Source organism: Semicossyphus pulcher, unplaced genomic scaffold, assembly GCF_022749685.1.
Source record: "Semicossyphus pulcher isolate SPU_LCO1_2020_fin unplaced genomic scaffold, fSemPul1.0.p SCAF_9, whole genome shotgun sequence".
NCBI classification, from domain to species: domain Eukaryota; kingdom Metazoa; phylum Chordata; class Actinopteri; order Labriformes; family Labridae; genus Semicossyphus; species Semicossyphus pulcher.
This window is the reverse complement of record NW_027211770.1, coordinates 30,644,921-30,659,133: the sequence shown is the minus strand read 5'-3', so window position 1 is coordinate 30,659,133 and position 14,213 is coordinate 30,644,921. Positions and strand designations below refer to the sequence as shown.

Here is a 14,213-nt window from a genome sequence, read left to right as displayed (position 1 = left end):
ACTGAAGAGGGAAAAACACCAAAACAGAGTCTGGAGAAGAGATTAGAGCCACAAATATATACAACAAAACACAGAGCAAACAAGAAGGAAGGGACGATCTGAGAGAAGGAAGGAGGGAAAGAAGAAGAAGAGAAAAATGGTGGTGAAGGACAAACAGACAGAGAGACAGGTGACTTATTAAGCATCTGTTCCAACCGCAGTGGAAGAAATTAAAGGTGTAATAAGATGGATTTTTCCTTCATTTTGTCAGCAACACATTCAAACTGGGCCCCTCCTCCTGGACTCTTCGTCACCAGAAGCTCACTCTCACGTACGAGAACATGCCCACCCCGCCGCCGAGCTAACACGGACAGCATCACGGTTAGCTTTGCGCTAGCATGCCGGTTTGAGGCACCTACCTGTCCAACAGAAAGAAGGCCAACTCTGCATCGCTCTGTCGCCATGTTCATCGGTCTGAATGGGGCCCAGCTGCAACTCCCACACTCACCTGTACGCTGTGATTGGCTCAGGGAACCACGACAGCGCCCCTCCTGAAAACGTCCCGTGCAAAGCTAAACAACAGAATAGATGCAGAGGGAAGGGTCTCACAAGGGTCTGCACACACACTCACCAACACACATGTAGAGAGGCCCAGAAGTGATGATTTATATTATGTTTGTAAAAGTCTATATTTGATTTGTCTTATTATACCTAACATACCTAATTATACCTACAACTTAATCTATAAAATCCATTCCAAATCAATATTTTGTGTCACTTATTTATTCCTCCGTAAGCAGCCGTTCAATAAGCAGAATGATTCACAGCAAGCGGCTCGTTATCGTGTAAATAAACCTCAGCGAAGGGATGCAGGCGCCCGACGAGAAGCACTCTTATTTCACGAGTAATCTCACGAGATCAAGAAGTATTCTGCAACAGAGCTGAGAACAGCAGCAGATTCACACAGCAAACACACAAAACAATCACAGACAAGAACATAAATGACTCAATCAGACATCCTAAGACTCCAAAGTGAACAGTTTAAAGTTAAGTGAGGGGATGAGACGTTCAGGTTTAAACTGAATTCACATAAACGTTTGTTTACTGTCTCACAGGCCAGTGAGCGTGCAAGCTTTGTGCGTTGTGACTTTTTCTGTCATGCCGCCTTCATGAGCTGAAAAAAGTCCCTCTAAAGCCGGCGAATACAGATACCGTTCTTATCAATCAATAATACTGAGAACACATATTAAAATATTTGAAATAAATAAAAGATTCATGTTTCAGCCTCAAAATATTTGTTTGTCATCACATGAATCACGTAACTTTGGGTCTGCTTCTACCAAACTGGTTTGACGTAAGAACAAATATAATTCATGCACATTTTTTAAATATTATATATATTATTTATTATTATATATTGTAAATATGGCCACAGGAATTCAAGTTTGAACCAACGAGTGTGTGGTGGACAAAGAGAGTAACGCTGATGAAAAACGTTCCTCGGTTTAGGAAAAGTTTCCATGGATGTGAAAGGATGGAGAAGTGGAAGGAGGGAGGATTCATATGAAGAAGAAAACAACAAAGAGAGGAAGATGATTTACTGAGGGCTGACAGATGGAGGCATGCAGAGATAGGAAAGAGAGAAACAGAAAGAAAAACTAAAAGACTAAAACACACCTTCAAACGGTGTCAGCATGAGTCCTGCTCATCAACCTGACAACTGATAGCACCGTTTCTACAGAAACCACAGAGAAGTCAGAGGATGGTGATGTGTTCAAGGGACGACAGAAAGTTGGAAACAACTTCAAGGTTTATATTCAGTGTCAAACCAACATGGTGGCTTAAGGGCAATTTAATTTATATAAACTAACTTAGAACCTGGACGGAGTTGAAACTTGCAGATGTCCTCTGGTAGAAACAGCAGGTTACGGTTGTGTGAAAAATAAAATGACAAGATGTTTAAATTGGAAAAAGCATTCCTCGGCCCGATCCGTCCGGTTCAGACGAACAGAACAAAGGCTGAAAAACAGAAGCACAAGCTGTTTCCAAACAACCTGCAGCAAACAAGAAGAAACGAACACTCACTGCTTATTTACAGTTGATAACTTTTATTACTAAATATTCCATAAATAAGGTTCTCATCTCATTCTTAATCTCTTAAACTACCCGCCGACAGAACGTCTCCTTTTGGAATGACTTGTTTCTATAAAAACAGACTGAGAACAGGCGCCTGGTACATCTGAACAGCTAATACAACAATACAAAACCTCATCTAGATTACAAACGTTTAATCTGAGACAGTAACATGGAACATTCTGTGTCCAATGGGAAACTCTGCCGCCTTTTCTAACTAACCTCCTCGGTAAGAATGAGCCGAACCTTTTTTTAAACTTTTGTCTGAGCTAAAAGTTTCAAATATTTAAAATGAAAAAGACTAAAAAACAACCGAATCAGAGTTTCCTGTTGGACAGACGGCCTGAAGCTCGACATACATGATGCAGACTCGCAGTGTGTACAGGGCTGCTGGGATTGTCTTTGTTAAACTGGCACAGCGTCTATGGCTGAAGACGATACGTCTGTCAGAAATCAGCTCAAAGCTCTGAAATGATGTGTGTGTGTGTGTGTGTGTGTGTGTGTGTGTGTGTGTGTGTGTGTGTGTGTGTGTGTGTGTGTGTGTGTGTTAGATTTTACAATGAAAAATTGAACTTTTTTAAAGCCGTTTTAAAACGAGGACGTTTGCACTCATGGCTGAAATATGGAGACTTTATAATGAAGTGGGTGCAGACAGACTCCCATCATTTAAAGCTCCTGATTCAGGTTTACTGATCATGTTTTTAATATTATGCATATTAACTATGTTGTAAATCTGAGCCAACACGGGTTTTAATCTGTGCAGAAAATCTGTGAACAACAAGGTTTCATTAACAACCAGTTAAAACTTTATCAGGACACTCGTCTACACGATGCTTCATATTTTTAATCAATTTCTTTTTTTGCCATTTTTCGAGCACTTCACCCAAAGTTTAAGATATGTTTGTGTCACTTTCCTCCACGAGTATCTCACCATGCAGACAGTTTAGCGTTAAATAGCCCTGCTTTTGAGATATCTGCAAGAGGGTAACGCCTGACATCTGTTTCTGACATGAGACATGATGCCTTACCAACAATATTTCTGCTGCAGTGGGCATCTTTAAACACAATTTAAAACACCTGGATTGTATGTGTAAGACAGCAGAAATCTGACTCATGGATCTCTGAAAACTCTCTGATTTTGGCCGCCTCTTTTCTTGAGATTCCACAACGAAATCCAAACAATGCTTTCCTCCCAGTACGTGACTCTGTTGTGTTTTACTGAACCCTTTTACAGAACGGTCAAAGGAAGCCAAAATCTCTCATTTAAAATGTTAAACACGTTCAGTTATAAGGACTTTGCCTCAAAGAATCTGATTGATTGACAGCCAGGATCCTGCCTACCTGGATTCAGCGCGGCTCGATACCACAGTTAGAGATGATGATTTAACATCATTACTTTGCTAACATAATTAAGTACCTTGTGCAGTTTATTCTAAGAGCTACACCTTTGATTACTGGATGCTGAAAGGTTCTACTCGTCCTCTGTCACCAGTGTTGGTGACCGTACGGTTACATATAGAAGTGCATCGTGTGGATCGTGTTTGTAAAGCTTCCCCTGCAGGATGAAGAAGCCTCGGGTGTTAAACTCGCTCCTGATTGGCACCCTGCTTTTTCCAGAAAACGCCCTGTTGGTTTCCAGCGTGCAAAAACAGTCTCAGGTTCGACTCCGCAGCACCAAGTATGTGTCCATCAGCAGCCGCATGTCCTTGAGTGTCCTGGATTTAAAAGGAAATCTGCCTGGAAGAGGTCAGAGGGGGTGCTGGTGGTGCTGCTGGTGGAGGCGGCTGCAGGATGTGGCCTTGATTTACCCGGAAGCAGCAGAGCTTCTGGACGCGGCGGGGCGATGTATTCTTAGCGGCGAGGCGGGGGAGGCTCTGGCGAGGCCCGATGCCACGCGAGGGGGCGAGAGGGCGGGTCTGACGTCACAGCCAGGAGTGTGTGTGGGCGGGGGGGTGGTTTGGGGCCCGGCTGGGATTAGGGAGGCGCAGGGCTGCGGGTTCAAGTAGACTGAGAAGACGAGGAGGAGGAAGGAAGGAGAGAGTCAGCGAAAATGTCTGAGGAGAGGAGGAGGATTTCGTCCTCGCTCTCCGTGGGCTCAGACCTCACCACAGCTGCCCAGCGCGCACACACCAGAACTACTGCATGTGGTGTGTGTGTGTGTGTGTGTGTGTGTGTGTGTGTGTGTGTATCTGCTATTACCAGACGATGTAAATATGTGTCTGGGAGGAAATTGCTTTCCTACTGAGATCTACGGCCTTGACTGAGTATATTTACATGTAAATATATGTTTAAGCTGTGTGTGTGTGTGTGTGTGTGTGTGTGTGTGTGCGCGCGTGGAGTTATGTGACCTTGTATATGTTTACCTGGACACTGTATATACATATTTATATGAGCGAGCCCCTGGTGTGTGTATGATGTGTGTTGTGTTTATGTGTGTGTATCATGTGACCTGCCTGCCCCGCTCCTGTCAGCCCTCCCCGGCCTCCGGCTCCTTCTTCTTCTCTTTCACTTTTAAAGACGACTTCCTGGACACTTTCTTGTCCCCTGACTCCTTGCTCGCCTCCTTCCCCTCTTTGTCCTTCTCCTTCTTCTCCTTGGATGACTCCTTCTTCTCCTTGGAAGAGGAGGATGATTCCTTTTTGGACTCCTTCTTCGCCTCCTCCTTGGGCTCTTTGCTCGATTCTCTCTTGGACTCCTTCTTCTCCTTGGAAGACTCCTTCTTCTCCTTTTTCACCTCCTTGGCGGGCTCCTCTTCACCTGCCTCTTCTTCTTTCACTGTGGCCTCTGAAGACGCCTCCTTCTTTTCTTTATCTGCATGAGAAAAAAGACAGAAGAGATCATTAATGCACAGACTTTTACAGCTTGTTCCTCCTATTTCAGTGCAAAACATCCGTGATACAACATGTTGTCTCTCTGGGCCTGTGCTGGTGCAGGTAAGTTTCACTTTAACACACCGCAAAGAAAACATCGACAGCCATCAAGTATGCACGTTCAGTGTAACTGAATACTGCATACCAGCAGGAGACGACAGGTATGTATCCATCAACCAGAGAGGGAATCAAACAGACGGTGGTTTCAGATGGTTTCAACATATAGCTTCTTTTAACTGAGCTGTCAAATAAAGGGTGCAAATATCTCTGTTGTTGTCAGGCCGCTGTGTGCTGCTCGTAGAAAAAGAAAGGTCTTATAGTTTGCTTGCTTCTTCTTCTTCTTCTTGTTTGTTCCCATACACTGTTTCTCTTAGATCCACAATCAGAACCTTTCACACATGCACTCCTGATTATTTCTAGACAGTCTGCCCCTAAAACTTGGAAGATTCTCCCTGTCGCACAGGGGCGGCAGTCTCATGAGGCAGGACACGACGTAAAACAAGTGCGCTGCAGTCGTGCAACTGGCGACAACAATTTCAGCGTCGGCCCTCACAGCCAGAAGCTCCTGCATCTCTTCATCTCTCCAGTCTGCAGACATCTTAGCTGTCGTCTTGTAAACGACGCTTCTTCTTCAGCCTCGGATGTTTTTAATCATCCTGTTATGTGCCGCTCTTCTTGTTTTGCAGCGGTTGCATGACATAAATGCCATCACCTGGCATCGGCTCACCCCGACTTCTTGTAGACATTTTCCCCGGAGGCTGGCAGGAAAAAGTTTGCATAAAGTCGGGGTAAAAGTTTGGCTGTTTGCGTTCACACATGCAGCCCACCTGGGCAATGTTGGAAACGTTTCAGGAGTGCATGTATGACGGGGGCTAGAGTCTTTTCTCGCACAGGTAAGTTTCCCAGCCGCTTAACGAGATGAATCCCTTGAAAAGCTGCAAAAAAGGGTCTTAAACTAGCGCCAATGAGGCAGGACAAATCACAAATGTTACACCTCAGTCTGCCAACGACAGCCTGCACTGCAGGTTTGTGGTCAAAGTGCTAATGAGCCTCATGTTGTCGTTACAGAGTATGACCTCGGAGCGGTCGTCACGCTGAGTCCGCTCATCAGCAGAGAGGAGGAGGATTAACTGACGTCTGAACAGTCCGCTGGGTTTTGTTCCTGCAGACACACTGAGGTCTTTAGCATCAAGACAAATTGAGCGACAACAGCACCTGTTGCATGACAAAGGACCCCCACTTAACTAAAGTACCCCCACCCACCCCCTCCACCACCATCCCTGTCAAACACACACACACACTCTGCAGCCCCGCCTCCTGCAGATTGGACTGACTCTGTGATAAGATGATAACGGGACCGTTGTCTGCCAACAATGAGACGCACTTCTTATCTCCATGAGAACGGAGAGGGTTTACAGACTGCAGACTACAGCCTGGTATCTCCCGGTGTGTGTGTGTGTGCGTGTGTGGAGACTGTAGCTCAATAACAGCCTCTCACAGTGTCTGCATGTGTCTATGTGTGTGTGGATGTATCTGTCTTTGCATGTTCATGGAGACTACAGGCTGCTGTGTGAAAGTGTGTGTGTGTTCAGACTCCAGAGAGGAGCTGTAATCAGACGGCTCATCGTCTAGAGCTTAGAGAGAGAGACCGGGGTCGAGTGTGTGTGTGTGTGTGTGTGTGTGTGTGTGTGTGTGTGTGTGTGAGTTTGTGTGTGTGTGTGTGTGTGTGTGTGTGTGTGTGTGTGTGGCAGACGGGTGCCATATACTGTCCCACTGTATGTACTTTAATTAAAAGGTTTTTAGTAATGAACTGGAGTAATGCAGATGAACGTGAGCTGCACATACACGGAGTAAACACAGCGGTTGACTGTCTTCATGTTATAACAAAACATAGCGCTCTGTTGAACACGTCACTCCTTCATTTAATGATGAAGTTCAGATCAATAGAACATTTAAAAGTCTTGAACACTGTGTTTGGCATTTGAAATGTTATGTCGGTTGTATGAAGTGTATCTATTATGTCCATACAAGTAGGTGAAAAGACAGTAACATAATAAAGTATATGTTTGTGAGGCTGGACATTAAAACCAATGCATAAATAAAAAAGAAATGTCCTTTTCCTATTGATAAGAACTGACAGTTCCTGTCTGCATCTATGTACATGTGTAGTAATTTCCTTCGTTTCTAAGCCGCTCACACAAGACGGGAAGAAGATAGGAAGCGAAAACAAACACGTAGGATGATGAAACATCAGCTGACGTACACGTAAAATTTAATGTGTTCATTCTTAAAACTACAATTTGTAGGTTTTATTAAATTAATGTTCTTTTTAAGAGCAGTTTGTGAGATAATAGCATAGCATTTCATTGCCCGAGCTTCAGCCGACACCTTTTCAGGTTTATCCCCACATGTATTTATTTGTAGTGTTAACGTAACTTCTGTGGTTGTTTTTAAAGGGGAGAGCTTTTGTTCATGCTGACCGAAAAATAAATAAAGTTCTCTGTTGGTTTGGAAACTGTAGTGCTAATAACCACACTTTGATTCACTTTATTTAATGCACCTTGCAGATTTTACTCATTTTGTGCACGCCTAGTGTCGCTCATTAAAAGTACAATAGATGCCAGCTAAGATCAGACAGAGCGCGTTTTAGCAGCTGGGGGCTTTTTCTGCTCTGAGCGGTTAGGTTAATGACAGCTATGATTCGGTGGTTGCCCTAACAACAGTAGAAAAAGAAGGCAGAGTGAGCTGCTCTTTTTTTAACCGTAGGCTTCAACAAAAAAGGCAGTGCAGAGCGCCTCGCGTTTTGCGGGCTCTGTCTGATCAGGCCGTGATCGGGCTCATTACATTAGTTGTGTTTTTCAACAATGTCCAAACAGCCAAATAACCTCAAACACACACACACATAAAAATGTATCAGCTCATACAGAAGTGAGAACACAGGAGCCTCAAACAAAGTGTGTATAATACTAAAGATATGTATGCATGTGTGTGTGTGAGTGTCAGTGTCATAAGTGTGTGTGAGTGTGTTAATCCTGCAGCGACAGTCTAATCCAGACTGGACACAAACTGTCTCCACACATCAGCCGAGAGCAGCTGAGCCAACAGATACACCAGCCTGTGTGTGTGTTCGTCTTAGGCTTGTGAATGTTTGAATTCTTGTGTGTTTGATTGATTGATTGATTCAATTTGATTAAAGTATATTAGGGATTTACACACAAAAATGTAATCCTGTTTCATCATGAATTTAGTTTATATTTAGTTTAGAAGGACAAGAATAATGATACACTTAAGTTTTTCATCTCTGTGATATTTACTCTCCAGTAATTTACATTAAAACTGCAGTTAAAGATGTTTTGTTATGATGTCACTTTAACTCCCACAGATCGTTGTTACAGTCTGTTGTTGTTGCTTATTCCTTTGCGTTGTCTTCAGGTTGCAGGATGCTCATTAAGGGTTAAAGGTAATCAATGAAATCAACCGAGACATGATCTGACAGTGGTCGTTCTGCAGCAGCATCCCCCACACACCTGATCCATACCAAAGAAACGTTAGCCACTCGACTCAAAGTATCAGTAGATGGTTTTCTTTCTCTCTCTGGTCAGTTTATTTGCCCAATTACAAGGTGACAACTTCACCTGAGCTGTCTCGAGAACTACGGCTACCAAAAACAGAGACTCCAGAAAAACTGAGTAACAGCGGTGAGAAGAAGAAGCTGCAAAGAAAACAAAAGAAAAACAAGAGAGAGGAACAGAAGAAGAAGAAGAGGTGATGATCGCCCTTTTTTGTGCAGAAGAAGAATCAAATGACGTGTACAACACTTGTTTTTCTGTGAGCGGGCACAGAACCTGAAGCAGGAAGCCTGGTTTACAGAGAGAGTTCATAAACACCTTCGTCATACCTGCAATCTTTAAAGGCCAGTTCAGATCAATGATTCACAACGAGACTGGATGCAGCTGCCGAAAGAATCCCCTCACATCTGATCATAAACGTTCTAAAACTGGGCCGTTCACATCAAAGCAACGCAACGGAACGCACACGGACACAGCTGACCGTCTCCATAGCAACGACGCACTGAAATACCCCACTACTTCTGCGTTAATACTATAACGTTAGTTCATACTATAATGTTAGTATTAGGCCTAGGTTGTATTATCTAGCTGGATTTCTGTTCGATATTAAAAAGAAGTGGCTGACAGTGACAGTGACATGCTCACAATGTTAGCTGTAACACTGATTAATAAACGTCGAAGACAGAGAGTTTGGAAAGAGAGGATCTGGAGGCGTCTTTGGCTGCTGCAGCGCCAGAGACAGGGTGCCTACGCCGATTTATGCCGCTTCCTGATTGGCTGAAGTGAAACAGCGACATCATTCAGTTCTAAAACTGCATTTGGAGAGTTGACAAGTCAAATCTTCTGCAACTCCACGCAACGGCTTCAGACGCTCTGCAATTAACCGGTTCACACCGCTATAACTTTCTCTGCAACATTCTCAAACTGATTTGTTGCGTTGCCAATCGTTGATCTGAACTGGGCTCAACTGGTGCTCGAGGCTTTAAGATATGATGGATTTTAAACGGCCGACAGCCACCACGAACATTTTAGTCTCATCTCGTCAATGAAAACAAAACATACGTGTCCTCAGAGTTTAAAGATCTAATTTTAAACCTTCGTCATGGATAATTGACAAACATTTTTCGTCATTACTTTTGTTAACGAAATGAACACTGGTCCAATATCAACATTTTACAGTAATAACAAATGTGCTCTTGTCAGAGGTTTGGTCGACACAGCAGCAACACTGCTTCTGAGTTACCTCAAACATGTCTTTGGATTTTCCTTACTGTTGTTTCTTTGTCCTTTCCAGTGAATATATTTGATTTATCAGTTAGTTTCTAGAAAACAGCCGAATTTTTTTAAGTACAGGAAGAGTTCAGTAAGGTGAGAAAAATCAAGTCCATCAAGTTTGTACAATCAAAAGTTTGTCTCTTTGAAGGATAAGAACCAGGAAAATTGTTCCTTTGTGTTGTATTGTTGTGGTGCTGAACGGACAGCTCCTGTGAAGTTGATGCATCCTCTTATTTGCTGTAATATTCTGTGTTACAGACGTGGTTTCATTGACGCAGCACTTTATTCCTCACATGTATTTAAAGAGGAGCTGATGCTGCTCTCTGCGCTCTCTGTCTCTCTCTTTTGATCACTTGTCTTCACCTCATTGTGTGCGGCGGTTTAAAGGCCTTCATTGTTGTTGGCGCATCTTTTGATGTGTGCTTTGATTTCACTGATGTCAGCACCTTCATTGTCAAAGAGTGGTAGTCCTTACTAAGATGTTGATGAAAAGGAAGTGGATGGGAACGATAGAGGACGTTCTCATGTTGGATCTGTGTAGAATAACACTCTTATAAAAACAGAGGGAGTAGATTTGTGAAAACTTTCCCTGCAGTTTGAATGTCGAGAACCTTTCCCAGCTCCCAGGGAAGCTACCGTCCCTCCTCAGTTTTCTTTCTTTTCTCTCTCCCTGCAGGAAATCAAGAGTGTGTGAGAGCCGGGGGTCCTCGGGGGAGCGGTAGCAAGAGGTCGATAAACATTGACGTTGTAAGACAAGATGTCAGCTTCCCTCCTGTATGGAAATCCAGAGGGGTCAGGTCACATCTTGTCAGTCTGCTACTTCAACAAACTAACAAAGTGGAAGTCTGTAGACTAAACACAGCGGAGGCAGCGGGGAGCGAAGTGACGTTAAACCCCTCTCACATGGGACCGGAGCTACCTGGAAACGTCTGGTGGTTTTTGTCAGGATTACCGCAGTCTGCAGCCGCTTTAATCCCATGTGAATCTGCTGCAGCCGAGTCTGGACGGGATCAGTTTGACAGGAAAGCGTGGGTAATGTAGTTCCTTAGGTTGCACATCATTGACTTCACTGAACGCTCCTTTAGGGAATAAACCTATTATAATATTGTTTCCCCCAAATTGCTGAGGAGGTGTTTCATTTTCAGGAACACGTTCCTCAGCAGAGGCTGCCGGCACTAATGACATGATTGCCCTTGTGTGGTTTGTTAGCTGGTTCTTTGTAACGAAGGTATTTGGTGGTCGTTCTCCTCCAGCCTTCGTTATGCTTTCCATGTTTCCATATTCAGTCTAGAACATTTTAATTTGGGCAGAGACGGTTTATTAGTCCATTGTGGAGTCTTCACCTCCACTGCACGATTATTTTTTCTGTCATGGAATCAGTTTTTGTGCGTATATATATTACTCAGGTTTGGGTTTGTGGTTGCCAGTTTAAATCCCCTGGTAAACTGCGGACGGGAAAAGTGAATGAGTAACTCCGTGAACACGCGGCCGATGCTGCTGCAGGGAGGCTGCTCGGGTCCTCCAGCAGAAGGCTGTGGTTGTACTGGGCAGCTCCCAGTGTGAGCGAGAGGCTGGGAAAAAAAGCACAGAGCTGAGCTGACCTCTTCTGGAAGTGTCGCTGTCACTTCCAAGTTATGTTTGTAAATGGCAGATCTATGGTTCCTAATGTGTGTGCTTATAATTACAGTTTATTATGTTTTAAACCACATTTGTCTCTGCTTTGAACATATCAGGTCTCTTCATCTCGCACCGGAGTTTAGAGGGCAACACTTGTTTGTTCCTCAGGAGTCAAAAGCAAAAACCACAGAAACAAAAGTCAGCGAGATAAAGAGAGCAACGCTATCTGCGCTGCGTTCAAAGCCCTCATGCTCCGCTTGGATTCACGTGTAAGCGGCAGATCACGGCGCGGCATTCATCTGCAGACAGCCGTAGTCAAAATACAGGCGGCCGCACAGATCGCCCGGATCATGACCGATCAGCATGAGAGAAGACAGAGAGAGAGCGAGAGAGAGAGAGAGAGGGAGGGAGGGAGGGAGAGAGAGAGAGAGAGAGAGAGAGAGAGAGAGAGAGAGAGAGAGAGAGAGAGAGAGAGAGAATCTACCAGAGACTGATTGGATCTGTGGCGCAGTGTGTGTCTTTGAATGTGTATTTCTGAGTGGGTTTGCCAACTAAGATCATGTGAGCCTCTGTGTGTGTGTGTGTGTGTGTTGATGTGGTCCAGACGAGGCGGTCGGACAGAACACAACAGCATTATGTAAAGTCTAAAAACAAAGCGGTGTGGTCGACAGCGTGGGAATGACGCACACATAAACACACAACAGACATCAAACAGAAAACAGCTAAAAAATAGATTTTAAAAATTAATACTGAGATTATAGCGTGTGGCAGAGTGAACACATTACAACTCACGTGTTCTCTAAGATCTCACGTGATTTAAGTGTGAGGTAGATGTAAACAAATCTGAGACTGACTGTAACCTGCTGTTGAGATGTCTGCGAGTGTTTGGGGAGACGCGGTCAACACGCGGCCATATTCTGTGATCTGTAGCATGCTAGCTAACGTCAGACTCAGGGTTCCCGTTGCTATTGTGGTGAGCACTGGTGTAATAATGCAGATTCAAGCCTTCCATTTTCTTCTGCTTATCCGGAGTCGGGTTGCAGTGGCAGCAGGCTAAGCAAGTTAGCCCAGACGTCCCTCTCCCCAGCTTGTTTCCAGCTCCTCCTGGCTGATCCCAGGCCAGGTGGGATATAAGGTGTGTCCAAAATCAGGGGCTGCATCCTCTGAGGGACGTATTTCAAGGCTGATTGCATCACCGTGGCGCATCGAAGGCAGTCCGATTTTGAAGGCTCCTTCCGGTGTGGCAGACAAATGCGGCCTCCTTTTCCCGGGCCATGAAGGATCCATCAGGCATATCTCTCGTGGCCCAACGTATCCTGACGTTCATTGCGCGCCAATTCAAACAAGATGGCGGACCCTTAAGGTGACCTTAGTTGTGATAGCTAGTTAGCCAGCTAGCTACCTGTTGCTAGGCAACAGGAGCAGCGTTTGGTTACGCAAGGGTAAGGGCGGGAACAGCTGGTGAGGCAAACAGCAAATCTTCCGTCGCCCAGACAGTCTCATTTTAGTTCGGCCTAAGTGGTCTACGCAGGCTACGAGTGATTCATCCTCCGTAGCCCACATCCTTTGAAGGACGCAGCCTCTGAACTGAGACGCAGCGATGTAATCCCACAAGCCGGCTCTGAGTCTCCAAGCCTGAGTCTGCAAGGTCTAAGTTGGATCTGTAAAGCGCTCATATTACCAGATAATTGCTTCAGAGCACGGGCCCAAATCAGACGCCGCACTGATTGTTGGGATGGGCCAACTGGGTATAAACCCCTGCAGTCTGAGCCCTGCCTTAGTGACCAGGCTAGGCTAACGAGCTAACCAGTTTGCTATCTAACCATGGCAGTGAACAGAAAATTAAGAGAATATCAGGGAGGTATTCTGAGAGTGTGTGAATACACTTTATGGTGCCTTCTTTACAGCTCTTCTGTACAGGAGGAGAAAAGAACTGTCGCTGCAAGATGGCATTCTGGGAAATACTGAAAAACAACTGAAGTGAGTGTGCGTGTGTGTGCTTGTGTGTGTGTGAGAGAGAAAGCTTGACAGAGGCTGGACAGGCAGTGTTTAATACTATTCTTGGTGTGGAATGTGCTGCTGAAGCACAACAGGCCCGTCCATCGCTCTGTGTGTGTGTGTGTGTGTGTGTGTGTGTGTCTGACCACTGACAGCTAAGCTAAGATTGAGCCTCGTGCTACACCACCCATGGAGCACTACACACACACACTAACACACAAACACACACACACACATACAAAAACAGTCTTTGTGGGAAAAACAGATATTTATGTGAAAATGGGCACTCAGGCACGAACACACTCATACTCACACTGGTTATTATTGTCAGTCTGCGTCTCACAGTGATGATGGAGAATATACTGGAAACTTTTTAAACACAAAAAGAGGAACGAGACAGGTTGGGTTTGGAATGTAGACGCATCAAAGTAACGAGCCTGTCGCTTCTTAGTGTCTTATTTAGTTATTATATATATTATTTATTTTATTCATAGTCCCAACATAGGGCTGCACAATGAATCTTAGATTAATCCTTGTCTTCCCAAGATTAAATAAACATGACTGACGTTTAAAACGCTCCGCCCGTAGAAAACTCTGCTGCATATCAAATCAAGCACTCCCTAAACTAACAGCCGCTCCTCCAGGGGGCTCCTGAAGCGGCTCGTCAGCGCTTGTTTGGAGGCGTTTCAGGTTTAGTTTGATGTTAAACTGGCTCCTTTTTTTACAGTCGTAACTCTGGATTTTCCTGGCTGACGTTCGCTTTGTAAATGGC

General features: G+C 44.6%; 1 protein-coding gene across 1 annotated transcript in view; it reads right to left on the bottom strand.

The window, feature by feature from the left end:
• Window positions 1–2,109: 2,109 nt before the first annotated feature.
• bbs9 (Bardet-Biedl syndrome 9) overlaps window positions 2,110–14,213 on the bottom strand; it is a 181,695-nt gene continuing 169,591 nt past the window's right edge. The window contains exon 22 of the mRNA XM_069655775.1: window positions 2,110–4,923. Within this exon, the coding sequence (XP_069511876.1) occupies window positions 4,580–4,923 (344 nt within the window). The 3' untranslated portion in view covers window positions 2,110–4,579. The remainder of the gene's footprint in view (window positions 4,924–14,213) is intronic.